The sequence below is a fragment of the Pongo abelii genome, chromosome Y (assembly GCF_028885655.2).
Source record: "Pongo abelii isolate AG06213 chromosome Y, NHGRI_mPonAbe1-v2.0_pri, whole genome shotgun sequence".
Lineage (NCBI taxonomy): Eukaryota > Metazoa > Chordata > Mammalia > Primates > Hominidae > Pongo > Pongo abelii.
In genome coordinates, this window is record NC_072009.2 from 5,384,387 (window position 1) to 5,412,276 (window position 27,890).

Sequence of the window (27,890 nt, forward strand, 5' to 3'; positions counted from 1 at the left end):
CCTCCTTGCATTATATTGTAACAATGGCCAAACAATGTAGGTCTCTCTTGAAAACAACATGACTAATTCATATTATATTAGTCCTGTGAAATTTATACATAAAAGTGCTACTTGTCTCTACCCCAAATCCAATTTCCCATGACCTATGGCTTTCATTCCTGATATTTTTTGCAATATCAACACCAGTACTGTCGTCCTAACCAATCAGAAACTGGAGGAGCTACAGGGTATCTATTAATTTCTGTAAGACATCTTCTAATATGCAAGAAAGTAACACAAACCTTATCTTCATAGACCCCCTTCATAAGAAGAAATGCATGGCTCATCTGATATTTACAACATCCCCTCCCTTCCAGACCCTGTACAACAATTTATTGGATCATTCAAGTTGATAAAATTAATTAGCTATATCACATCGTTTCTTCAATTTTTTCCAACTACTAATATGTAAATATGACATAATATCTCACAGATTTCACAACCAATCCAACAGATGAAACAATGAAGTTGTTCAACCCAGAAGAGTCAAGCTTTTCATCAGGTGGACTGTCCCTGCCACCCTAACCAGAATGAAGGAATTTGAAGGAGTGAAGATTTCAGCTCTGTTACTGACTTCTTAAAGCCATAAAAACTCTTCCTGATTCAAGTGTCTGATGAGAATGATTCCAACAGCCTCCAGCCTCTCCCCCTCCTTCATTTTTTGGTCAATCTTTACCTAAATCTAAATTCCTGTCCCAGTAGTCTTAAATCTCTTAGAATTATTGTTAATTTTTGGCTGTTTGGCATATCCAAACTAAACATTAACACAACCCAGAGAAGAATGCATAGCATAGAAAGATATAGGAGCTATATTTTATTCCCTCCCAGGAATGATCTGTTTAAATATGCTCTTGAGTAAGATATATATTGAGCAAAATGAATATTTCTTTTAATCTGGAATGTCCTATTTCTATGTACCATAATCCAACTAATATGAATATATATATATAAAGTTATTTAAAGTTTTGTAAAATAGTCAAGCTGTAAATTTAAAATTATCTTCAACACACATATATATATACCAACACACATAAAATAAAGGATTAAACATTTCTAATAATGATTATATAAAATCCACACTAACCATACACAGTATGTTGAGTTGCCAGATTCAGAGATAATAATAACACGTGAACATGAATGTCAAATTGCTAGTAATCAGAAAAATGTGTGCCAGGTGCAGCGGCTCATGCCTGTAATCCCAACACTTTGGGAGGCTGATGCAGGAAAATAACTTACGGCCAGGAAACTGATACCATCCTGGACAACATATCAAGACCTTGTCTCAACTAAAAATAAAAAATAAAGAAGTTATCCAGGCATGGTGGTGCATGCCTGTAGTCTCACTCAGGAGGCTGAAGCAGGAGGATCACTTGAGCCCAGGAAGTCCAGGCTGTAGTGAGCTGTGATGGTGCCACTGCACTCCATCCCGGGCAACAGGGAAAAACCTTGTCTCAATTAAAAAGAATAATGAAAAGAGAGAAAATCACAGGAGTTCAGGAAAAATGGGCACACATGTATTCCATATTTTTCATCATTTTACCTACAATGAATATGTGAAAGAACCATATAGAAATTCCATCATTGTCAGGTATTATGAAGTTTTGCTACTAATCCCATTTTCTGAGTTTTTTAAGTTAAAAGGGTCTGAAAATATTTTATTATTATATTATCATATTGTCAGTAATTCTTTTCCTCATGCTAATATTAAAGCAAGTTATATAGTAAGAATACCAGTTAAGATTCTGTGTTTGATAATCCTCTATGGTTCCTACAGAGTGAGAATGATATAGGACTACAAATATCCAGATTCAATTCTATTCTATTCCATTCTAAGTGGAAAGCAATTTAAGAGAAAAGTTGCTGTGCTCTTACCAGGGGTGTAACAGGGCCCATAATTCCTTAACTCTCATTGAAATACTTTTTTCTAGGTTTTATTTCAGCATAAGTTATTTTAAAATATAATATACATATTTTAAAAGATATTTCTACCAATAGTTATTAAACAAACACTCATGGAACCTCCATTTAAGTCAAAAACAATATCAACCACCTGCCAGAAAGTTTCAATTTATTCCTTATTAATTTGAATGCCTTCCTTAACTTATCTTAATATTTTGGTAATAGTTTCCTTCTTTTCACTATCATTTTAACACCAGTGATGCATCACTAACTGATATTTTATTCCCATGGTTATAAAGTATAATGTATGTATGTTGTTTCTCATCCTTTTTTGTTCATTATTTTGTTGCTAAGATTCATCAAGTGGTGTGTATCCATAGTTCATCAATTTTCACTAATTTTATTTGTCCATTCTCCTGTCCTGAGTAATTGGGATGTTTCCAGGTTTTTGGCAATTAAATTCAATATTATGAATATACTGGATATGCGTATCTGGTACATATAAGCACCTAGGTCTCCAGGGAAATACTAATATAACTGTCTGCATTGATTTAAATAATCTATTTGTCCTGTCCAATATAGTAGCCAATAGCTGCTGGTGGCTATTGAGCATTTTAAATACAGCAAGTGAAACTAGGGAACAAAGTCTTAATTTTATTTCATTTCATTATGATTAAATTTTATACTTAAATAGACACATGTGACTAGTGCCTGTCATTTGATACCACTGACTAACTTGACAAGTATTTTAATATTAAAGACCCCTGGACTTGAAAGGTGGAATAGGTACTTCTGATTGCACAAGAGAGTTTACAACAAGAAAATTAAAATTAAAATTCAGGACTTTAAATAATTAGCTCAAGTGACAGTCAAATGAACAGAGGGTTTATATGTCAGCCTTAAAAAACAATCTCTTATTTCTTATAACATCAGAAGCAACATATCTAAAAATAGGACCCCAAATTAACTGCAATATTTGTAAAATTGCGATGAAAATTTAATTCATAGATTGTTAAGTTTCAGATGTAAAATTTATAGCATCCATTGGAAAGTAGTGGGACTTTAGGAATTGAATGTGAATGCCTTTTAAAAAGAAATCTAAAGATGAAAAAGATATAAGAGACTTAGACTTTCAAGTCTCCCTGATGTTCCCTTGCTGCTGGAACCTGACTCTCCATCTGCCCTTGAAGAGACTAGGCTTTACTTACGTTAAGACAATATAATAACATTAACTCAGGCAGCTGTTTTGCAAGTAGATACATATTCTCCTCAAGTCTCATCACAACCATTCTTTATTTGCTATAGAACTATAAACAACCTTAGACAAGGGTATGCTCTGAAGCAAAAGTGCTAAGTCAGACCTAGAAAGAAATACAATGTATTCCAAAAGTGTTTCAGAAATTGGGGAAATATTTGCAAGAGTAGATTCTGAGGGAATCTCTGGTCTGGAAGCAAGTAGGATATTATAAATTACTGGGCTAGTCTCAATTTACTGGTATGGATACACCAAGCAAAAATTCGAGATGACATATATTAAAGTGAACTGGAAATGACTCAAGAATTTATTTCATTGGTTAATTGAAACTTGGACTTGTGAAGGCTTTTATTCAATGATGTTAAGATGCTAGAACTTTTATGGCATACATTAGTGAAAGAAATACAAAGATTTAGGGAGATATGGATATTGTAATGGCTTTGTCATTTACATATTAAATATCTATCTTTACCACTATCTTCTTCAATAAGTCCCAGAAACCATGCCCTTTACTGAGAATCTGTGAAATATAGACATGCATTGCTTAACAATGGGGAAATATACTCACAAATATGTCATTTGAGGGTTTTGTTGTCTTGCAAACATCATAGAGTGTACTTACAAAAACCTAGGTGGTATAGCCTACTATACACCTAAGCTATGTAGTATAAACTATTTGTTCCTAGACTATGAACCTGTACAGCATGTTATTGTACTAAATACTGTAGGTAATTGTAACACAATGTAAGTAGTTGTGTATCTAAACATATCAAAATATAGAAAAGGTACAGTGAATATATAGTATAATAGATTAAAAATGATGTATCTGGATAGCGCAGTTACCATGAATGTAGCTTGCATGACCGGAAGTTGTTCTTAGTGAGTGAGTGAATGGTGAGTGAATGTGAATGCCTAGAACATTACTGTATACTACTTTAGGCTCTATGACCACTGTACACTTAGACTACACTAAATTTATGAAAACGTATTTTTCTTTCTTCAGTAATAAATTTACCTTAGCTTACTGTAAGTTTTTACCTTATAAAATTTTAAATTTATAAAGGTAGAATGAGTACTTTTGATTGTACAGGAGAGCTTACACCTTAAAAGGGGTACTTAAGTACTTATTCCAGCATTTTAACTTCTTAACTCTTTTGTAATAACACTTAGCTTAAAACACAGACACATTGTATAGCTGTACAAAAATATTTTCTCTATTTATTTTCTTATTCTATATGCTTTTTTCTATGTTTAATGTTTTTTATTTTTTTTTTTTACTTTTGAAATTTTTTGTTAAAAACTAAGACACAGACACACACTTTAGCCTTGGCCTACATAGGGTCAGGATTACCAATATCACTGTCTTCTACCTCCACACATTGTCCCCCACTAGAAGGTCTTCAGGGGCAATAACATGCATGGAGCTGTCATCTTCTATATAACAATACCTTTTTCTGGGTACCTCCTAAAGGATCTTTCTTTCTCTCTTTCTTTCTTTTTCTTTTTTTTCTTTCTTTCTTTCTTCCTTCCCTCCTTCCCTCTCTTTCTTCCTTCCATTATTTCTTTCTTTCCTTCCTTCTTTCTTCCTTTCTTTCTTTCCTTCCTTCTTCCTACCTTCCTTTCCTCCTTCCCTCTCTCTTCCTTCCATTGTTTTTTCTTTCCTTCCTTCCCTCCCTCCCTCCATCCCTTCTCTTTCTTTCTTTCTTTGTCTGTCTGTCTGTCTTTATTTTTCTCTTTCTTTCTTTCTTTTCAGAGTCTCCCTCTTGTTGCCCAGGCTGGAGTGCAATGGCTGAATCTCAGCTCACTGCAAACTCAGCCTCCCGGTTCAAGCGATTCTCCTGCCTCAGCCTCCCAAGTAGCTGGGATTACAGGTGCCTGCCACGAGGCCCAGCTAATTTTTTGTATTTTTAGTAGAGATGGGGTTTTGTCATGTTGTCCAGGCTGGTCTCAAACTCCTGGCCTCAGGTGATCCACCTGCCTTGGCCCCCAAAGTGCTGGGATTACAGGTGCCTGCCACCATGCCCAGCTAATTTTTGTATTTTTAATAGAGACGGGTTTTTTCATGTTGGCCAGGCTGGTCTCAAACTCCTGGCCTCAGGTGATCCCCTGCCTCGGCCTCCCAAAGTGCTGGGATCACAGCTGTGAGCCACGACACCCAGCCTCTTGCTTTTTGACTTCTTAATAATAGCCATTGTGACTGGTGTGGAATGACAGCTCATTGTGGTTTTGATTTGCATTTCCGGGAGGGACCCTCTTCACTGAGGGTGTGAGGGTCTGCTTCAGGAAAATATTTCCAAGTTTTTGTGACCTGGTTCAGGGAAGACAGACAAAGACAGCTTTCTGTTTCTGCAATTTTCTCAAATTCCTTCGGCTTTATTTTAAACTGCCAAGATTCCATAATTTGGGAAGCGTGTTCAGAGCCACATCACTGTGGATAAGGAGCCTTTTCCTGTTCTCATTCAAGCGGTTTTCTTTCTCTCTCTCTCTCTTTTTTTTTTTTTTTTTTGAGACAGGGTCTCGCTCTGTCACCCATGCTGGAGTGCAGTGGCGCGATCTCGGCTCACTGCAGCCTCAACTTTCTGGGATCAAGTATCCTCCCACTTCAGCCTCCCAAGTAGCTGGGACTACAGAAATACACCACCACGCCAAGTTAATTTAATTTTTTTTTTTTTTTAATAGAGATGGGATCTTGCTATGTTGCCAAGACTGGTTTTTTATTTTTATTTTTATTTTTTTTTTGAGATGGAGTCTTGCTTTGTCTCCCAGCCTGGAGTGCAGTGGCGCGATCTTGGCTCACTGCAGCCTCCACCTCCCAGGTTCAACTGATTCTCCTGCCTCAGCCTCCTGAGTAGCTGGGATTACAGGCACCCACCACCATGTCCACCTAATTTTTTTGTATCTTTAGTAGAGACAGGGTTTCACCATGTTGGCCAGGCTGGTCTCGAACTCCTGACCTCCGGTGATCTATCCACCTCAGCCTCCCAAAGTGCTGGGATTGCAGGCGTGAGCCACCGCACCCGGCCAGTTTTTGATGATTTCTGCAGTAAACATCTCCACGTGGAGAAGCAGCAAACTGGGACTATAGACGTGCACCAGCATGCCTGCCTAATTTAAATTTTTTTAAAAAATTGTTTTTTTTTAAGAGATGTAATCTTGCTATGTTGCAGACAGATCTCAACCTACTGGGCTCAAGTCAGCTTTTTGCCCCAGCCTCCCAAGGTGCTGGGATTAGAGGCATGAGCCACCACCCCCAGTCTTCAGGTGATGTTTGAGTATTTCTGAAGTAGAAATCTCCTTTTTCAGAAACAGCAAGGGGGCTGAGAAAAGGAGGGAAGATGGACAAGGGAGGAACAGATACCTGAGGATGTGGGACGTCCTGGGACCACGTGAGTGACAGAGGAAAGTCAGCAGGCTCCAGCTCTGAACTTCACCTCCTAGAGCCGAGTGAGAGGAGAGAAAACAGGGCCGGACGGGCGTGGTGGCTCACGCCTGTAATCCCAGCACTTTGGGAGACCGAGGTGGGTAGATCACCTGAGGTCGGGAGTTCGAGACAAGCCTGACCAACATGGTGAAACCCCATCTCTACTAAAAATACAAAAATTAGCCTGGTGTGGTGGTGCACGCCTGTAATCCCAACTACTCAGGAGGCTGAGGTATGAGAATCACTTGAACCCGGGTGGCGGAGCTTGCAGTAAGCCAAGATCGTGCTATTGCACTCCAGCCTGGGCAACAGAGCCAGACTCCGTCTCAAAAAAAAAACCAAAAAGGAAAAGAAAACACAAAAAGAGGAAATTCTGAATCCAGTGCCCGCTCCTTGCAGATCCGAGAACAGTGGTACCAGCCTCTAGTCTCATTGTGACGTTTGACTCCAGGACGATGAATTTAAGCTGGGACTGCCAAGAAAATACAACCTTTAGCAGATGTTTCTTAATTGACAAGAATAGAGTCGTGGAACCCAGGGTGAGACAAATTTCCCATGCTCAACCCCTGTCCTTTACACAGACCTTTCTGAGTTAAAAGCAACATGGCCAGCCAGGTGCGGTGGCTCAGGCCTGTAATCCCAGCACTTTGGGAGACGGAGGCGGGTGGATCACCTGAGGTCAGGAGTTCGAGACCAGCCTGACCAACATGGTGAAACCTCGTCTCTACTAAAATACAAAATTAGCCAGGCGTGCTGGTGCATGCCTGTAATCCCAGCTGCTCAGGAGGCTGAGGGCAGGAGAATTACTCGAACTCAGGAGGCGGAGGTTGCGGTGAGCTGAGATGGCGCCATTACACTCCAGCCTGGGCAGCAAGAGCAAAACTCTGTCTCAAAAAATAATAATAATAAATTAAATTAAATTAAAGTGAGAGGGCCACAAACACGTGTGGTATTTGGAGAAATGTCAGAGCCACAATCTCAGGGGGACTGAGAAAGTGCTGTTGGCTCATGTCCACAAGGTGTACCGGAGCCTGATTCCCTGAGGCGGAGCATATTTTACCATATTTTAGCCCAAGAACGTATTTTACCCCAAGGGAAGAGAAATCCTGACAAATGCAGTTGGATGTGCGTCTGGGTCTGTGGTGGAAGAAGGGTGGAGAAAGTGTCAGTGACTTTGTCAGTGTGTCACCATCCTGGTCCCCCAAGGGATTAAGGTCAGGGTTTTTGGAACACAGGAGACAGAGACAGAAGAGTGGGGAGAGGGGAGGGAAGGAGGGAGAAACACAGAAAAAGAGAGTATAGAAGAGGAGGGAGAGGAAGAGAGAAATATAGATGATCGATAGATAGGTGATAGATGATTTATTGACTGATAGGTGATAATAGATGATTGGGAGATTGATAATCAATTCTATAGATAGATGTTACATGGATGGATGGGTGGTCTTACTATGTGACCCCAGATGACATACTTTTTTTTAATTTTGAGATGGAGTTTCACTTCTGTTGCCCAGGCTGGAATGCACTGGTGTGATCTTGGCTCACTGCAACCTCCACCTCCTGGGTTCAAGCGATTCTCCTATCTCAGCCTCCTGAGTAGCTGGGATTACAGGCACCTGCCACCATGCCCGGATATTTTTTGTATTTTTAGTAGAGACAGGGTTTCACCATGTTGGTCAGGCTGGTCTCGAACTCCTGACCTCATGATCTGCCCCACATTGCCCTCCCAAAGTGCTGGCATTACAGGTGTGAGCCACCGTGTCCGACCTTTATTTTTTGGGATGGAGTCTCGTCTGTTGCCCAGGCTGGAGTGCAGTGGCGTGATCTCAGCTCACTGCAAACTCTGGCTCCCAGGTTCAAGAGATCTCCTGCCTCAGCCTCCTGAGTAGCTGGTATTACAGGTGCCTGCCATCACACCTGGCTAATTTTTGTAATTTTTGGTAGAGACGGGGTTGTTGGCCAGGCTGGTCTCAAACTCCTGACCTCAAGTGATCCTCCCGCCTTGGCCTCCCAAAGTGCTGGCATTACAGGTGTGAGCCACTGTGTCCGATCCTTTTTTGGGGGGGATGGAGTCTCTGTCTGTTGCCCAGGCTGGAGTGCAGGGGAGTGATCTCAGCTCACTGCAACCGGTGCCTCCCAGGTTCAAGAGATTCTCCTGCCTCAGCCTCCCAAGTAGCTGGGATTACAGGTACCTGCCATCACACCTGGCTAATTTTTGTATTTTTAGTAGAGATGGGGTTTCACCATGTTGGCCAGGCTGGTCTCAAACTCCAGACCTCAAGTGATCTACCCGCCTCAGCCTCCCAAAGTGCTGGGATTACAGGTGTTAGCCACTGCACCTGGCCTCTAGTCTGATACTTTTAGCACTGCTAGAGTGTAAGATTGAGTTTTCACCTGCAAGCTGGTATTCGGCATATCCACTCAGATTCCTCGGAGGAAGCGTAGGGGGATGATTTCACAAAGGGAGGCAGGCGTGCGTCGCCAAATCCAGGTAAAAACCAATACCATGGCCGGGCGTGGAGGCTCACTCCTGTAATCCCAGCACTTTGCGGGGGTGAGGTAGGTGGATCACCTGAGGTTAGGAGTTTGAGACCAGCCTCGCCAACATGGTGAAACCCTGTCTCTACTTCAAATACACAAATTAGCTGGGTGTGGTGGCAGGTGTCTGTAATCCAAGCTACTCGGGAGGCTGAGGCAAGAGAATCACTTGAACCTGGGAGGCGCAGGTTGCAGTGAGCCGAGATCGTGCCACCGCACTCCAGCCTGAAGAGTGGTAGGAGACAGAAGGTTGTTTCCTAATCGGCTCTGTCTGGTTGCAACTCTTCAGCTCAGTAACAACGAATGTTCGTGCACGTTTCGTGAAATTCGTCTACATGGAGGAGTCATATTTGAGGTTCACGTGAATACCAGTCAAAGAGGATTTCAGCAAAAACTGCTTTATCCAAACTCAGGTAAGCAGGACAGCTCAGAGATCTGTTTACAGCACTACCCATCACCATCCCGCCAGCATCAAAGTACATCCCGTTGAGCTTCGGAGTGAAAATTATTTTGTTTCTGCCTCTTCCCAGGAAGGGAGGGTACCGCTGCTCAGAATTTCCCCTGTTTCATCTACAATGTGGATTTCATGAACTGTACCTGGGCAAGGGGTTCAATGGCCCTCCGTGACGTCCAGTATTTTTTGTACATACAAAACTCAAAGTAAGTGTTCACCTCATGTGAAGAATTATGAGGAATGCAGGGACGGGAGAAAAATCACGCTAGTTTTTTTTTTCTTTTTCTTTTTTTAAGACATGATCTTGCTCTGTTGCCCAGGCTGGAGTGCAATGACACCATCTCAGCTCACTGCAACCTTGACCTCCTGGGTTCAAGCAATTTTCCTGCCTCAGCTTCCCAGGTAGCTGGGATTACAGGCGCCCGCCACCACATCCAGCTAAATTTTGTATTTTTAGTAGAGACTGGGTTTCGTCATGTTGCCCAGGTTGTTTTCGAAGTCCTGACCTGAAGTGATCTGCCTGCCTTGGCCTCCCGAAGTGCTGGAATTACAGGCATGAGCCACCACACCAGGCTCTATATATTTATTTAGAGACAGAGTCTTGCTCTATCACCCATGCTGGAGTGTAGTGGTGTGATCTCAGCTCCCTGCAACTTGTGCCTCCCTCCCGGGTTCAAGCGATTCTCCTGCCTCAGCCTCCCGAGTAGCTGGGACTACAGGTGCACTCCATCACACCCATCTAATTTTTGTATTTTTAGTAGAGACGGGGTTTCACCATGCTGGCCAGGCTGGTCTTGAACTCCTGACCTCAAGTGATCCGCCCACCTTGGCCTCCCAAAGTTCTGGGATTACAGGCGTAAGCCACCGCACTGGGCTTGTTGTTTTGTTTTGTGTTTTTGTATTTTTTAGTTTTGTTTTGTTTTGTGTTTTTGTGTTTTTCTTTTGTTTTGTGTTTTTGTTTTTTTTGTTCCATGTTTTTGTGTTGTTTTGTGTTTTGGGGGTTATGTTTTGTGTTTTTGTGTTTTGTTTTGTGTTTGTTTTCGTTTTGTGTTTTTGTGTTTTTGCTTTTTTGCTTTGTTTTGTGTTTTTTTGTTTTGTTTTGTGTTTTTTGTTTTGTTTTGTGTTTGTTTTTGTTTTGTTTCATGTTTTTGTGTCTTTTGTGTTTTTGTTTTGTTTTGTGTTTTGTGTTTTTGTTTTGTTTTGTGTTATTGTGTTTTTGTTTTGTTTTGTGTTTTTTGTTTTTTCTTGTGTTTTTGTGTTTTTTGTTTTGTGTTTTCATGTTTTTGTTTTGTTTTGTGTTTTTGTTTTGTTTTGTATTTGTTTTTGTTTTGTTTTGTGTTTTTTTGTGTGTGTTTTCTTGTTTTGTGTTTTTGTGTTTTTGTTTTGTGTTTTTGTTTTATGTTTGTTTTTGTTTTGTTTTGTATTTTGTGTTTTGTTTTGTTTTCCTGATTGCTCTCTGAACACTTTCTAATCTTTCAGGAGAAAAAGGGAGATCCGGTGTCCTTATTACATACAAGACTCGGGAACCCATGTGGGATGTCACCTGGATAGCCTGTCAGGACTAACGTCTTGCAATTACTTTCTGGTTAATGGAACCAGCCGAGAAATCGGCATCCAATTCTTAGATTCACTTTTGGACACAAAGAAAATAGGTGAGAATAACACATATGATTTTCCTATTGTTTATAGGTGAAATGGAATTCGCCTCAAAATCTGTGTAACTGAGGCCAGGTGTGATGGCGCACACCTGTAATCCTAGCACTTTGGGAGGCCGAGGCAGGCCAATCACCTGAGATCAGATGTTCGAGACCAGCCTGACCAACATGGGGAAACCCCATCTCTACTAAAAATACAAAAATTAGCCGGGCATGGTGGCACATGCCTGTAATCCCAGCTACTCGGGAGGCTGAGGAGAATCACTTGAACCTAGGAGGTGGGCATTGCAGTGAGGTGAGATTGTGCCACTGCACTCCAGCTTGAGTGACAGAGCAAGACTCTGTCTCAAAAACAAGCAAGCAAACAAACAAAAAAAAAAGTAACAAATTAGAACTGAGCCGATTTAACTTTCCTCTTTTTGAGATACAGTCTCACTCTGTTGCCCAGGCTGGAGGGCAGTGGTGCAATCTCAGCTCACTGCAACCTCTGCCTCCCAGGTTCAAGCGATTCTCCTGTCTCAGCCTTCTTAGTAGCTTGGATTACAGGTGCCCGCCACTATGCCCAGCTAATTTTTATATTTTTAGTAGAGACGGTGTTGCACCATCTTGGCCGGGCTGGCCTCAGTCTCCCAAAGTGCTGGGATTACAGGTGTCAGCCAACACACCTGACCTCCCTCTTTCTCTCCTTCCTTCTTTCCTTCCTTCCTGCCTTTCTGCCTTCTTTCTTCCCTTCTTTCTTTCTTTCCTTCCTCCTTTCCTTCCTTCCTTCCTTCCCTTCCTTCCTTCCTCCCTCCCTCCTTCCTTCCCTCCCTCCCTCTCTCCCTCCCTTCTTCCTTCCTTCCTTCTTCCTCTCCTTCCTTCACCTTCACTTCTTTCCTCTTTCCTTCCTCTTTTTGTTCATTTCTTCCTCACCAACATCTCTTCATGTCCCAGTGCCCCACTCCTGTCTGGCCTCTTGGAGCCAGCCCCATATGCCCACACACTGTCCTCTTCCCAAGCCCACCGCATCCCACCCATGGACTCCTTCATCCCGTTGGACGTTCCCAGCCTCTTCAGGCTTAGAAGTCTCACAGAAGTGTGACTCCTGCCCATTGAGCCCATCCCCACCTCCCACCCTGGACCGCCTGCCCCACTGGGTATCTCTCCTGTACCTGGTAGCTGCCCCACCTCCACTTGGACCCAGTGTAGACAGAAAGATACCCTGCACCACCTCCACCTGGACCCAGTGTAGACAAAGATGTGTCCCTAGTCCACCTCCACCTGGACCCAGTGTAGACAGGAGGAGACCCTGCACCACCTCCAACTGGACCCAGTGTAGACAAGGAGGTGTCTCTACTCCACGTCCACCTGGACCCAGTGTAGACAGGAGGAGACTGCACCACCTCCACCTGGACCCAGTGTAGACAGGAGGAGACACTGCCCCACCTCTACCTGGACCCAGTGTGAAAGGGGCCAGCCCCTCTAAACCTGTGAGTATATCTCGTCAGGTGGGACGAGAGACTGAGAAAAGAAATAAGACACAGAGACAAAGTATAGAGAAAGAACTGTAAGCCCAGGGGGCCGGCACTCAGCATACGGAGGACTGGCACCGGCACCAGCACCTGTCTCTGAGTTCCCTCAGTATTTATTGATTACTATTTTCACTATCTCGGCAAGAGGAATGTGGCAGGAGGACAGGGTGATAGTGGCTAGGAGGTCAGCAGGAAAACATGTGAGCAAAGGAATCTGTGTCACAAATAAGTTCAAGGGAAGCTACTATGCCTGGATGTGCACGCAGGCCAGGTTTATGCTTCTCACCACCCAAACATCTCAGTGTAGCAAAGAGTAACAGATCAGTATTGCCACCAGCATATCTCACCTCCAGCCACAGGGTGGTTTTCTCCTGTCAGAACAGAACGAATGTATGATCGGGTTTTACATTGAGACATTCCATTCCCAGGAGCATGCAGGAGACGGAGGGCTTCCTCTTATCTCAACCGCAAGAGGACTTCCTCTTTTACTAATCCTTCTCAGCACAGACCCTTTATGGGTGTCGGGCTGGGGGACAGTCAGGTTTTTCCATTCCCACGAGGCCATATCTCAGGCTGTCTCAGTCGGGGAAAACCTTGGACAATACCCAGGCTTTCTTGGACAGAGGTCCCTGCAGCTTTCCGCAGGGCATTGTGTCCCTGGTTAATGGAGAATGGCGATGACTTTTACCAAGCATACTGTCTGCAAACATATTGTTAACAAGGCACATCCTGCACAGCCCTAAATCCCTTCAAACTTGATTCCATACATGTTTCTGTGAGCACAAGGTTGGAGCTAAAGTTACAGATTAACAGCATCTCAAGGCCAAACAATGGTTCAAAATACAGATCAAAATGGAGTTTCTTACCTTCCTTTTCTACATAGACACAGTAACAGTCTGATCACTTTTCCTTTTTTTCTTTCTTTCTTTTTTTTTTTTTTGTTTTTGTTTTTCTGAGACAGAGTCTCACTCTGTCGCCCACCCAGGCTGGAGTGCAGTGTCGCGATCTTGGCTCACTGCAAGCTCCGCCTCCCAGGTTCATGCTATTCTCCTCCCTCAGCCTCCTGAGTAGCTGGGGCGACAGGCGCCCGCCACCACACTCGGCTAATTTTTTTGGATTTTTAGTAGAGATGGGGTTTCAGCGTGTTAGCCAGGATGGTCTCAATCTCCTGACCTCGTGATCCGCCCACCTCAGCCTCCCAGAGTGCTAGGATTACAGGCGTGAGCTATGTCACCCATCCCCTGGATCTCTCTTTCTTTTCCCCACACAGAGTAGACAAAGAGGTGTCCCTACTCCACGTTTATCTGGACCCAGTGTAGACAGGAGGAGACCCTGCCCCACCTCCACCTGGACCCAGTGTAGACAAAGAGGTGTCTCTACTCCATATCCACCTGGACCCAGTGTAGTCAGGAGGAGACCCTGCCCCATCTCCACCTGGACTCAGTGTACATAAAGAGGTGTTCCTACTCCATATCCACCTGGACCCAGTATAGACAGGAGGAGACTCTGCACCACCTCCACGTGGACCCAGTGTAGACAGGAGACCCTGCCCCACCTCCTCCTGGACCCAGTGTAGACAAAGAGGTGTTTGTACTCCACATCCACCTGGACCCAGTGTAGACGGGAGGAGACCCTGCCCCATCTCCACCTGGACTCAGTGTAGACAAGGAGGTGTTCCTACTCCACCTCCACCTGGACCCAGTGTAGACAAAGTGGTGTCTGTCCTCCATATCCACCTGGACCCAGTGTAGACAGGAGGAGACCCTGCACCACCTCCACCTGGACCCAGTGTAGACAGGAGGAGACCGTGCCACACCTGCACCTGAACCCAGTATAAATAGGAGAAGACTCTGCCCCACCTCCACCTGGACCCAGTGTAGACAAAGAGGTGTCTTTACTCCATATCCACCTGGACCCAGTGTAGACAGGAGAAGACTCTGCCCCACCTCCACCTGGACCCAGTGTAGACAGGAAGAGACTCTGCACCACCTCCACCTGGACACAGTGTAGGCAGGAGGAGACTGTGCCACACCTGCATCTGAACCCAGTGTAGATAGGAGAAGACTCTGCCCCACCTCCACCTAGACCCAGTGTAGACAAAGAGGTGTCTCTACTCCATATCCACCTGGACCCAGTGTAGACAGGAGGAGACCCTGCCCCACCTCCACCTGGACCCAGTGTAGACAAAGAGGTGTCTCTACTCCATATCCACCTGGACCCAGTGTAGACAGGAGGAGACTCTGCACCACCTCCACCTGGACCCAGTGTAGACAGGAGGAGACCCTGCCGCATCTCTACCTGGACCCAGTGTAGTCAAAGAGGTGTCCCTATTCCACCTCCACCTGGACCCAGTGTAGACAAAGAGGTGTCCCTACTCCACCTCCACCTGGACACAGTGTCAACAAAGAGGTGTCCCTAGTCCACCTCCACCTGGACCGAGTGTAGACAGGAGGGGACCCTGCCCTACCTCCACCTGCACCCAGCGTAGACAGGAGAAGACTCTGCACCACCTCCACCTGGACCCAGTGTAGACAAGAGGATACCCTGCCCCACCTCCACTTGGACCCAGTGTAGTCAAAGAGGTGTTCCTACTCCAGGTCCACCTGGACCCAGTGTAGATAAAGAGGTTTCCCTACTCCACCTCCACCTGGACCCAGTGTAGACAAAGAGGTGTCCCTACTCTGTGTCCATCTGGACTGAGTGTAGACAGGGGGAGACCCTGTCCCACCTCCACCTGGACCCAGTGTAGACAGGACCTTTCTGGTTCAGGGGTGTGTCCTGCGCCCTCATTGCAGAACGATTCAACCCTCCGGGCAATGTCACTGTACGTTGCAACACGACGCACTGCCTCATACAGTGGAAATAGCCCAGGACTTATCAGAAGCTATCGTACCTGGACTTTCAGTACCAGCTGGACGTCCACAGAAAGGCCGGTGAGAGCTCCCCAGGGCTGGGCACCAGGAGGGAGGCGTACAGGACACACCCACACAGGAGCCTGGGAATCCCAGGGAAGTGGCCTGGGGGAAGGATGGGTGGGTGGTGAGCAGTGACTCTGGGGTGAATGCACTTCGGGTAGCGGAGGAAGAGGTGAAGGGTCTGTGGCCTGTGAAGCCACCTTGAAGAAGGTTGCAGGGAGGATGGACAAGGATGATCCTGCACCCATGGAACCAGGAAGTGGACCGGGAGGTGTGGGGGACGATGCCACAAGCAAGGGAAAGCGTCCGCTCCACCTCCAGCTGGATGCAGTGTAGACAAGAAGGAGAGCCTGTCCCATGTCTACCTGGACCCAGTGTAGCTAGGAGGAGACCCTGCCCCACCTCCATCTACACCCAGTGTAGACAGAAGGATACCCTGCCCCATGTCTACCTGGACCCAGTGCAGACAGGAGGAGACCCGACCCCACCTCCACCTCCATCCAGTGTAGACAGGAGGAGACCCTGCCCCACCTCCACATAGACCCAGTGTAGACAGGAGGAGCTCTTGTCCCACAACCACCTGGACCTAGTGAAGACAGAAAGAGAGACTGCCTCACATCCACCTCGCTCCAGTGTAGACAAGAGGAGATCTTGTCCCACAACTACCTGGACCCAGTGTAGATAGGAGGCGACCCAACCCCACTGCCACCTCCACACAGTGTAGACAGGAGGAGACCCTGCCCCACCTCCACATAGACCTAGTGTAGACAGGAGGAGCTCTTGTCCCACAACTACCTGGATCCAGTGTAGACAGGAAGAGACCCTGCCTCACGTCCACCTCGATCCAGTGTAGACAAGAGGATATCTTGTCCCACAACCACCTGGACCCAGTGTAGACAAGAAGGAGAGCCTGCCCCATGTCTACCTGGACCCAGTGTAGACAGGAGGAGACCCGATCCTACCTCCACCTCCACCCAGTGTAGACAGGAGGAGACCCTGCGCCACCTCCATGGAGACCCAGTGTAGACAGGAGGAACTCTTGTCCTACAACTACCTGGACCCAGTGTAGACAGGAAGAGACCCTGGCCCACGTCCACCTCGATCCAGTGTAGACAAGAGGAGATCTTGTCCCACAACCATCTGGGCCCAGTGTAGACAAGGAGAGCCTGCTCCATATCTACCTGGAAGACAGGAGAATACCGAGCCCCAACGCCAGTGGGACCTTTCTGGATGGGTTACAGGAAGATATCTGGCCAGGAAGAATTCTGTGTTTACAGCTCCTCATTCTACCTGTCTTTTAGATTCGGGGTTTATGGAGGGAGACCTGCCCACCACTCCTCAGGGACTCTTTCCCATTCAGTGCTCACACCAAGAGAGACACTGTGTGAACCATCTAGTGTTTTAGAAATGGAAACGATGAGCCTTGTGTTGTGTTTTGTTTTGCTTCTAGAATAGCCAGACTGGCACGGAAAACCTACTAGTAAGTGAAACCACAGACCCCACTGACGACCCTCAGCGTAACCCTACAGTCCCCTTTTCACCAGATCTAGTGTAACCCTACAGTCCCCTACTCACTACACCTAGTGTAACCCTACAGTCCCCTACTCACGACCCCCGGAGTAACCCTACAGTCTCCTACTCACGACCCCTACAGTTCCCTACTCATGACCCCTAGCGTAACCATGAGCCCTGGCATAACCCTACCCATGAGCCCTGGCATAACCCTACAATCCCCTACTCACCACACCTAGCATAACCCTGCAATCCCCTACTCATGACCTCTGTAGTCCCCTACTCATAATCCCTAGCATAACCGTACAGTCCCCTACCCATGACCCCTGGCATAACCCTATAGTCCCCTGCTCACCACACCTAGCGTAATCATACAGTTCCCTACCCGTGACACCTGGCATAACCCTACAGTTCCCTATTCACCACCCTGGCAGAACCCTACAGTCCCCTACTCACCACACCTAGTGTAACCGTAAAGTTCCGTACCCATGACCCGTGGCAGAATCCTACGGTTCCCTATTCACCACCCTGGCAGAACCCTACAGTCCCCTACTCACGATCCCTACAGTCTCCTACTCATGACCCCTGGAGTAACCCTACAGTCCCCTATTCATGAGCCCTAGCATGACCCTACAGTCCGCTACTCAAAACCCCTACCGTAACCGTACAGTCCCCCACCCATGACCTCTGGCAGAACCCTACAGTCCGCTACTCACGACCCCTAGTCTCCTACCCATGACCCCTGGTGTAACCCTACAGTTCCCTATTCACCACCCTGGCAGAACCCTACAGTCGCCTACTCACCACACCTAGCATAACCGTATGGTTCCCTACCCATGACCCCTGGCAGAACCCTACAGTTCCCTATTCATCACCCTGGCAGAACCCTACAGTCCCCTACTCATCACCCCTACAGTCTCCTACTCATGATCCCTGGAGTAACCCTACAGTCCCCTATTCACAAGCCCTAGCATGGTCCTACAGTCCCCTACTCACAACCCCAACCGTAACCGTACAGTCCCCCACCCATGACCTCTGGCAGAACCCTACAGTTCCCTATTCACCATCCTGGCCGAACCCTACAGTCCCCTACTCATGACCCTACAGTCCCTTACTCACCAAACCTAGCGTAACCGTACAGTTCCCTACCCATGACCCCTGGCAGAACCCTACAATTCCCTATTCACAACCCTGGCGGAACCCTACAGTCCCCTACTCACAAACCCTACAGTCTCCTACTCATGACACCTACTCATGACACCCTACAGTCCCCTATTCATGAGCTGTAGTGTGACCCTACAGTCCCCTACTCACAACCTCTAGTGTAACCCTACAGTCCCCTACCCATGACCTCTGGCAGAACCCTACAGTCCCCTACCCACGACCCCTGCAGTCTCGTACCCATGACCCCTGGCAGAACCCTACAATTCCCTATTCACATCCCCTGGTGGAACCCTACATTCCCCTACCCATGACCCCTAGTGTAACTGTACAGTTTCCCACCCATGACCCCTGGTATAACCCTACAGTCCCCTACTCACCACCCCTAGTGTAACTGTACAGTCCCATACCCATGACCCCTGGTGGAACCCTACAGTCCCCTACTTATGACTCCTAGTGTTGCCCCACATGACCCCCAGCGTAACCCTACAGTCCCCTACTCACGACTCCCAGTGTTGCCCCACATGACTCCCAGCGTAACCCTACAGTCCCCTACTCACGACCCCTAGCGTAACCCCACATGACCCCCGGTGTAACCCTACAGTCCCCTACCCACGACCCATGTCTGCCTGGACCCAGGGTAGACAGGAGGAGACCCTGCCCCACCTCCACCTAGACCCAATGTAGACAAGAAGGAGAGCCTGCCCAATGTCTACCTGGATCCAGTGTAGACAGCAGCATACTCTGCCCCACATACAGTTGAACCACTCACAACCCTAGCATCACCGTACAGTTTCCATGAACCCAGTGTAACCCTACAGTCTTGGTTTATGGGACACTTAGTGCCAGTGTGGCCCAGGGGTGGACACGGTGGACCCTGAACTGGAGGATGCAGATCTCACAGGGGTCCGCTCTTAGCCTCAACCTTCATGTCCCAATGGTTGAAATATTTATGCTCAGCCTGTTCTACTGATTTTCCATTTTATTCCTCTTTCCTCTACTTGGGTTAAGAATATATTCCAGTGACTGTCTAAGGAGATAATGTCTCCCTCTAAAATGCTTTTAGAGTGAGTACTGTTGCCGGATATTTACCAAGTCTTGCAGTCACTCTGACCCTCAGTATCCTCCTCTGTCCAATGCATATGCCAGACTTGGGGATCTTAATATCCCTTGCTAAACTATCCATCTGAAGCTCTGTTAATATCAGTTGTTGCTCCTGAATCATTTATTTATGTATGTATTTATTTTTGAGACGGAGTCTCGCTCTATCCCCCAGGCTGGAGTGCAGTGGTGCAATCTCGGCTCACTGCAACCTCCACCTCCCAGGTTCAAGCGATTCTCCTGCCTCAGCCTCCGTGGTAGCTGGGACTACAGGCACCTGCCACCACACCTGGCCAACAATTTCTGTTTCAAAAAATAAAATTTTAACCAGGCATGGTGGCTCACGCCTGTCATCCCAGCACCTTGGGAGGCTAAGGCAGGCAAATCACTATAGGTCAGGAGTTCAAGACCAGCCTGACAGACATGGAGAAACCCGGTCTCTACTAAAAATACAAAAATTACCCATGCGTAGTGGCGGGTACCTGTAATCCCAGCTACGTGGGAGGCTGAGGCAGGAGAATCACTTGAACCCAGGAGGCAGAGTTCGCGGTGAGCCCAGATCATGCCATTGCACTCCAGCCTGGGCAACAGAGCGAGAGTCTGTCTCACATAAAATAAAATAGGCTGGGCGCGGTGGCTCATGCCTGTAATCCCAGCACTTTGGGGGGCCGAAGCGGGCGGATCACGAGGTCAGGAGTTTGAGACCATCCTGGCTAACATGGTGAAACTCTGTCTCTACTAAAAATACAGAAATTAGCCTGGGATGGTGCTGGGCGCCTGTAGTCCCAGCTACTTGGGAGGCTGAGGCAGGAGAATGGCGTGAACCCGGGAGGCAGAGCTTGCAGTGAGCCAAGATTGCGCCACTCCACTCTAGCCTGGGTGACAGAGCGAGACTCCGTCTCAATAAATAAATAAATAATTTTATTTTTATTTCTTTATTTATTTTGAGATGGAGTTTCGCTGTGTCACCCAGGCTGGAGTGCAACAGCACGATCTCGGCTCACTGTAACTTCCGCCTCCCGGGTTCAAGCGATTCTCCTGCCTCAGACTCCCAAGTAGATAGGATTACAGGCACACGCCACTATGCTTGGCTAATTTTGTATTTTTTTTAATAGAGACGGGGTTTCACCATGTTAGTGAGGCTTGTCTCGAACTCCTATCCTCAGATGATGCACCCACCTCGGCCTCCCAAAGTGCTGGGATGACAGGTGTGAGCCACCGTGCCTGGCCCAATTTTTGTGTTTTTGGAGACGAGGTTTCACCATGTTGCCTAGGCTGATCTCGAACTCCTGACCTCAAGTGATCTGTCTTCCTCAGCCTCCCAAAGTGCTGGGATTACAGGCATAAGCCACCACGTCTGGCCCATGGTGGCGAAGTTTTAACAGCTCACCACAAATTTCCTTGTGCGCAAAACATGGGGCAGGCATGTCGCCTTTCATCTCAGAGCCATCTTACTTAGGAACCAAAAAGAGGGAGGCAGGTTTGCTGGTCCCAGTTCCCAGCTTGACTGTTCCCTTTGGCTAAATGCATTTGGATACCCGAAGAGATTTAATTTCCTTTCACACGTCAATCAACGATTCACCGCAGACGCAAACCTGTATGTCTCTCTAGGCTCTGACGACCGAAACCTCAGCTTTGTGTACATTTATGTGCTCCTGATTGTGGGAACCCTTGTCTGTGCCATCGTCCTCGGCTTCCTCTTTAAAAGGTAATCTGTGAAACACCTGGGCTTCCCCCAGGCAAACAGGCCAGGCCGGGAGCAAAGAGCTTTCCCCAAAGTCTCTGTCTCTGAGAAAGAGAAACACAGCCTTGGCCAGGAACGGCGGCTTACGCCTGTCATCCCAGCACTTTGGGAGGCCGAGGCGGGAGGATCACCTGAGGTCGGGAGTTCGAGACCAGCCTGACCAACGTGGAGAAACCCCATCTCTATTAAAAATACAAAATTAGCTGGGCATGGTGGCGGGTGCCTCTCATCCCAGCTACTCAGGAGGCTGAGGCAGGAGAATCGCTGGAACTCAGGAGGCGGAGGTTGCGGTGAGCCGAGATCAACCCGTTGCACTCCAGCCTGGACAACAAGAGCGAAACTCCATCTCCAAAAAAATAATAATAATAATAAATAAAAAGAGAGAAACACAGTCTGCAAAGCTACCTGGTGGTTCCATGACCCATCCAGTAATACAGAGAACTTGCTTGGGACCCCACGTTTTTGCTGGACGTGAGACCCCCGCAGAGCTCAGCTGCAGGCACAAAGGTTACGGTATCTTCCTGTCTCCTGTGGCTTTGCCGCTAAGGGACGATCCTTTCTGCCTTTCCCAGCTCCTGGGGGCTCCCTGCGTCCCTGGGCTTGTGGCTGCATCACTGCCGTCTCTGCCTCCGTCTCCACGTGACCTCCTGTGTGTCTGTGTCTCCTCTTCTGTCTCTTAGAAGGGCATCTGTCATTGGATTCAGGGACCACACAGATACACACTAAGAATCATCAAATGGGCGGGCGTGGTGGCTTATGCCTATAATCCCAGCACTTTGGGAAGCTGAGGCGGGTGGATCATGAGGTCAGGAGATTGAGACCATCCTGGCTAACACGGTGAAACCCCGTCTCTACTAAAAATTTAGCCCGGCGTGGTGGAGGGTGCCTGTAGTCCCAGCTGCTCGGGAGGCTGAGGCAGGAGAATGGCGTGAACCTGGGAGGCGGAGCTTGCAGTGAGTGGAGATCATGCCACTGCACTCCAGTCTGGGTGACAGAAAGAGACTCCGTCTCAAAAAAAAGAAAAAAATCACCAAATGATGAAAATCTTAAGGAACTAGGCTAGGCATAGTGGCTCACGCCTGTAATCCCAGAACTCTGGGAGCCTGAGGTGGGAGGATCACCTAAGGTCAGGAGTTTGAGACCAGCCTGACCAACATGGGGAAACCCTGTCTCTACTAAAATTACAAAATTAGCCAAGCATGGTGGTGCGTTCCTGTAGTCCCAGCTACTCATGAGGCTGAATGAAGTAGGAGAATAGCTTGAACTCAGGAGGCAGAGCTTCCAGTGAGCTGAGATTGCACCACTGCAATCCAGCCTGGGTGATAGTGAGACTCCGTCTCAAAACAAACAAAAAGAACTGAAAGAACAGGAAATCCTATAGGAATACACAGTGATGCTCACAGGGAATCTTTCTAGAATCTTCCCTCAGCCTCTCAGGCACAGGGATGGGAATGGAAGAGGCAGTCAGCTGTGGGCAGCTTCAGGGAGTCTGAGGTCACTGGTGTTGAAGGGCTGAGCTGCAGAGGCGAAACGCCTGCCTTGATCCCACCAGCCTTGAAGAGCATGGTTTCTGGGTTGGAGGTGTTTTGTTTTGTTTTGTTTTTTTGAGATGGAGTCTCACTCTGTTGCCCAGGCTGGAGTGCAGTGGTGCAATCTCAGCTCACTGCATCCTCCACCTCCCAGGTTCAAGCGATTCTCCTGCCTCAGCCTCCTGAGTAGCTGGAATTTACAGGTGTGCACCATGATGCTTAGCTAATTTTTGTACTTTCAGTAGAGACGGGGTTTCACCATGTTGGCCAGGTGGGTCTCAAACTCTTGACCTCAAGTGATACACCCACCTCAGCCTCCCAAAGTGCTGGGATTACAGGCGTGAGCCACTGCACCCGGCCTAGTTCCTTAGGATTTTCGTCACTTGGTGATTCTTAGTGAAGCTGTTTTGCATAGTTGAGCAGACACCCTGCACGCAGCATCCCTCGGCACAGGGCATTGATAGAAGGAACTCTGGTGACCTGCGGTTCATTCTCTTCACACTTTTCTCTGTGTCTCAGGTTCCTTAGGATACAGCAACTGTTCCCGCCAGTTCCGCAGATCAAAGACAAACTGAATGATAACCATGAGGTGGAAGACGAGGTAGGTAGGGATGGGTGGAGCGGTGACCTGGGATGGGAAGTGGGGAGTGGGGAGCGTGGGACATGGCCTCTGAGTGTCAACCATCTTGCTTCTCCACCAGCAGCGACCACAGCGTCGCCATGGGTGAGACGGGAATCTGTATCCCACTCCTGGGCCTTCTCCCGGGTCAGTCTGGGTCAGGATCTTCTCCTGGATTGGGGTCAGGGTTGTATCTGTGAGCTCCATCAGGAGAAACTGAGGCAGGGTAGTGGTCAAAAAAAGGAGAAGATGGTAGAGAGGGCTGGGCATGGTGGCTCACGCCTGTCATCCCAGCACTTTGAGAAGTTGAGGCAGGTGGATCACGTGAGGTCAGAAGTTCGAGACCAGCCTGGCCAACATGGTGAAACCCCATCTCTGCTAAAAATACAAAAACTTAGCTGGGCATAGTGGTGCACGCCTGTAATCCCAGTTACTCGGGAGGCTGGGGCAGGAGAATGTCTTGAACCCAGGGGGCGGAGGTTGCAGTGAGCCAAGATCACACCACCGCACTCCAGCCTGGGTGACAGAGTGAGATTCCATCTCAAAAGAAAAAAGAAGGTAGAGAGGAGAGGCAGAAATAAAGAGACAAGAGACAGAGGCAGAGAAAGATGGAGGGAGAGAGATGGAGGAGAGAGAGAGGAACATAGAAGAGAATGAGGAGACACAAAAGAGAGGGAAACAGGTAGACAGACTGACAGAAACAAAGGCAGACACACAGACAGAGAGAGAAACAGAGAGGAGGGAGAAAAGGGAGAGGGAAAGAGAGAGACACACACAGAGAGGAAGACAGAGACATATGAAGAGAAAAAGACAATCAGAGAGACAGAGATGGAGAAACAGAGACAGACAAAAACAAACACAAAGACCCAGGCGGGGGCTGGGCGCAGTGGCTCACACCTGTCATCCCAGCACTTTGGGAGGCCAAGGCGGGTGGATCACTTGAGGTCGGGAGTTCAAGACCAGCCTGACCAACATGGAGAAACCCTGTCTCTACTAAAATTACAAAAATTAGCCAGGTGTGGTGGTGCATGCCTGTAATCCCACCTACTCTGGAGGATGAGGCAGGAGAATCACTTGAACCCAGGAGGCGGAGGTTGCAGTGAGCCGAGATCGCTCCATTGCACTCTAACCTGGGCAACAAGAGCAAAACTCTATATCAAAAACAAAACTAAACAAAACAAAAAAACAACCGCAGCAGGGAGAGGAGAGAGACAGAGAAGAACAGAGGCACAGAGAGGGGAGAGAGACAAAGACAGAGAGACACAGAGAAAGACACAGAGACAGAAAAAGAGAGGGAGACGGAGAAGGAGAGAGAGAGACAGGGACAAAGAGAAAAAGACAGAGAGACAGAGGGAGAAACAGAGGGAGAGACATAGGTGGACACGGAGAGGGGAGAGAGAGAGAGAGAGAGACAGAAAGAGACAGAGACCAAGAGATGGGAGTGGAAGAGAGAGACAGAGGGAGGAAAGAGACAGAGAGGGAGGCAGAGAAAAGAGACACAGCGACACCGAGAGAGACAGGGAAGACAGAGGAGTGGGACTTAGTCTCAGCGAGAGCCCAGAGAGGGTGAACAAGTGCGAGGAACCATGTGACCTGCACCCCGAGACCCCAGTGGCATTCCTCTCCCACCCACCTCTCTCTGGCTCAGGGACTGTGCCTTATGTTGCAGTAGGCCAGCAGGCTGGAAAGTCAGGCCAGGGCTAATGCTGCATCCCAGAGGCAGAACCGTCCTGCATTCTCAGAGTAGGAGATGAAATTTTTAAAAAGGAAATAAAACTCTTGTCAGGGGAACCTCAGCTTTTATTCTTTAGACCTTTGACTGATTAGATGAGGCCCACCCTTCTCCTTTAGACCTTCAGCTGATTAAATGAGGCCCACTCTTCCCCCTTTAGACCTTCGGCTGATTAGATGAGGCCCATCCTTCCCCCGTTAGACTTTTGACTGATTAGATGAGGCCCACCCTTCCCTATATACCTTTGACTGATTAGATGAGGCATACCCTTCCCCCTTTAGCCTTCTGACTGATTAGGTGAGGCCCACCCTTCCCCCATATACCTTCAACTGATTAGATGAGGCCCACCCTTCCTCCTTTAGACCTTTGACTGATTAGATGAGGCCCACCCTTCCCCATATACCTTCGACTGATTAGATGAGGCCCACCCTTCCCCCTTTAGACTTTTGACTGATTAGATGAGGCCCACCCTTCCCCCATTACCTTCGACTGATTAGATGAGGCCCACGCTTCTCCTTTGGACCTTCAACTGATTAGATGAGGCCCACCCTTCCCCCTTCCACCCTTCAACAATTAGATGAGGCCCACCTTCCTCTTCATACCTTTGACTGATTAGATGAGGCCCATCCTTCCCCCTTTATATCTTCAATTGATTAGATGAGACCCACCTTTCCCCCTATATATCTTCGACTCATTAGATGAAACCCACCTTTCCCTTTTTAGACCTTTGACTGATTAGATGAGACCCACCCTTCCCGTTTAGATCTTCAACTCATTACATGAAGCCCACCCTTCCCTCCTTCCCCTTTAGACCTTCAGCTTATTAATTAGACAAGGCCCACCCCCTTTAGACCTTGGACTGATTAGATGAGGCCCACACCTCTTTAGACCTTCAACTGATTAGATGAGGCCCACCCCTTTTAGAGCTTTGACTGATTAGATAAGGCCCACCCACATTCTCCAGTCCTATCTCTTTTTCCTGGAAATCAGCTGATTGTGAAGTTGACATCTACAGAGCACCTCCGTAGCAGCCCGTGAGTCATGGTTTGATTCAATAACTGGGGACTGTAGCCTAGTCACAGGGACACGTCATTGGTGCTGGGTATCCGAGATATCATTGGTGCCAAGTATCCGAGACAGAGACCAAGAGATGAAAGAGAAACAGAGAGACTCAACCCGAAAGAGGTAGACACACAGGAAGCTGGAGATAGAGAGAGACCCAGAGATGGGGGTGGAAGAAGGTGAGAGGGGGAGGAAAGAGAGACAGAGAGGGAGACAGAGAAAAGAGGCAGAGAGACCGAGAGAGAGGCTCAACAGCAAGACCCCAGAGAGGGTGACTAAGAGCAAGACCCCAGAGAGGATGAGGGATCTGTGTGACCCGCATCCTCCCGGTTTCCACTTGCACACCCCCGTCCTAGACCCGGCCATCTGTCATTCCATTACCTTCCACCCCCACACCAGCCTCCTCCCTGGCCCCTGCTTTCCAATGACCCCCGGGGTCCCCCACATCGAGGTGCCAGGATGACGGCTTCAGGCTTCAACCTTCCCTTCTCTGAGCTCCGTCAGCCCCAAGGGCTTAGCACCTGCTGTACCCTGCCCAAATTTCATGCTCACAAGCTCTTCCAAAGGCCACCCTGTTCATCAACAACTATGAGGCTGCACGGGTGGATCTGTCTCAGATCTTTACCCCAGGAAAAACCCCTGGCCAGGCGCACTGGCTCACGCCTGTCATCCCAACACTTTGGGAGGCTGAGGCGAGTGGATCACCTTAAGGTCACGAGTTTGAGACCAGCCTGGCCAACATGGTGAAACCACATCTCTACTGAAAATACAAAATTTAGCCAGTAGCCACTAAAGCAGGAAGGGTGGGCCTTATCTAATCAGTCGAAGGTATATAGGGGGAAGGGTGGGCCTCATCTAGTCAGTCAAAAGTCTAAAGGGGGAAGGATGGGCCTCATCGAATCAGTTGAAGGTATGTAGGGAACAGTGGGCCTCATCTAATCAGTCAAAGGTCTAAAGGGGGAATGGTGGGCCTCATCTAATCAGTCAAAAGTCTAAACGGGGAAGGGTGGGCCTCATCTAATCAGTTGAAGGTATATAGGGGGAAGGGTGGTCCTTATCTAATTAGTCGAAGGTCTAAAGGGGGAAGGGTGGGCCTCATCTAATCAGTTGAAGGTATATAGGGGAAGGGTGGGCCTCATCTAATCAGTCAAAGGTCTAAAGGGGGAAGGGTGGGCCTCATCTAATCAGTCAAAAGTCTAAAGAGGGAAGGGTGGGCCTCATCTAATCAGTCAAAGGTATAGAGGGGAAGGGTGGGCCTAATCTGATCAGTCGAAGGTCTAAAGGGGGAAGAGTGGGCCACATCTAATCAGTCGAAGGTCTAAAGGAGAAGGGTGGGCCTCATCTAATAAGTTAAATTTGTGGCGGTGGGCACCTGTAATCCCAGCTACTCAGGAGGCTGAGGCAGGAGAATCGCTTGAACCCGGGAGGCCTAGGTTGCAGTGAGCTGAGATTACACCACTGCACTCCAGCCTGGGCAACAGAGTGAGACTCTGTCTTGAGGGAGAAAAAGAAAATAAGCACAGCCCACTGAGTCCCAGGCTGAGCTCGTGAAGATCTGACAGCCTGAATCCTCCTTTTTCTCAGATCATCTGGGAGGAATTCGCCCCAGAGGAAGGGAAAGGCTACCGCGAAGAGGTCTTGACTGTGAAGGAAATTACCTGAGACCCAGAGGGTGTAGGAAGGGCATGGACATCTCTGCCTCCACGACACTGGGGAACTGTTTTCTTGTTGATGATGCTGTGA

At 47.7% G+C, this 27,890-nt stretch overlaps 1 protein-coding gene across 1 annotated transcript; it reads left to right on the plus strand.

Annotated features, from left to right (window-relative positions):
- Positions 1 to 145: 145 nt before the first annotated feature.
- Positions 146 to 27,890, plus strand: LOC129053507 (granulocyte-macrophage colony-stimulating factor receptor subunit alpha-like). Its single transcript, XM_063721442.1, has 10 exons — positions 146 to 227; positions 7,017 to 7,156; positions 9,442 to 9,565; positions 9,683 to 9,812; positions 11,086 to 11,257; positions 15,586 to 15,701; positions 17,138 to 17,167; positions 19,204 to 19,266; positions 23,254 to 23,335; positions 27,732 to 27,890. The coding sequence occupies exons 1-10, from the start codon at positions 146 to 148 to the stop codon at positions 27,807 to 27,809; spliced, it is 1,017 nt and encodes a 338-aa protein (XP_063577512.1). The 3' UTR covers positions 27,810 to 27,890.

What these genes read in the sequence shown, in the direction of transcription:
- LOC129053507 (XM_063721442.1), top strand. Translation starts at nt 146, where the DNA reads ATGGCTTTCATTCCTGATATTTTTTGCAATATCAACACCAGTACTGTC. An exon ending in AGCTGGACGTCCACAGAAAG is followed by an intron (nt 15,702 to 17,137) that starts GCCGGTGAGAGC and finishes TTTTGCTTCTAG; the next exon opens with AATAGCCAGACTGGCACGGA. An exon ending in AGGATGCAGATCTCACAGGG is followed by an intron (nt 19,267 to 23,253) that starts GTCCGCTCTTAG and finishes TCTGTGTCTCAG; the next exon opens with GTTCCTTAGGATACAGCAAC.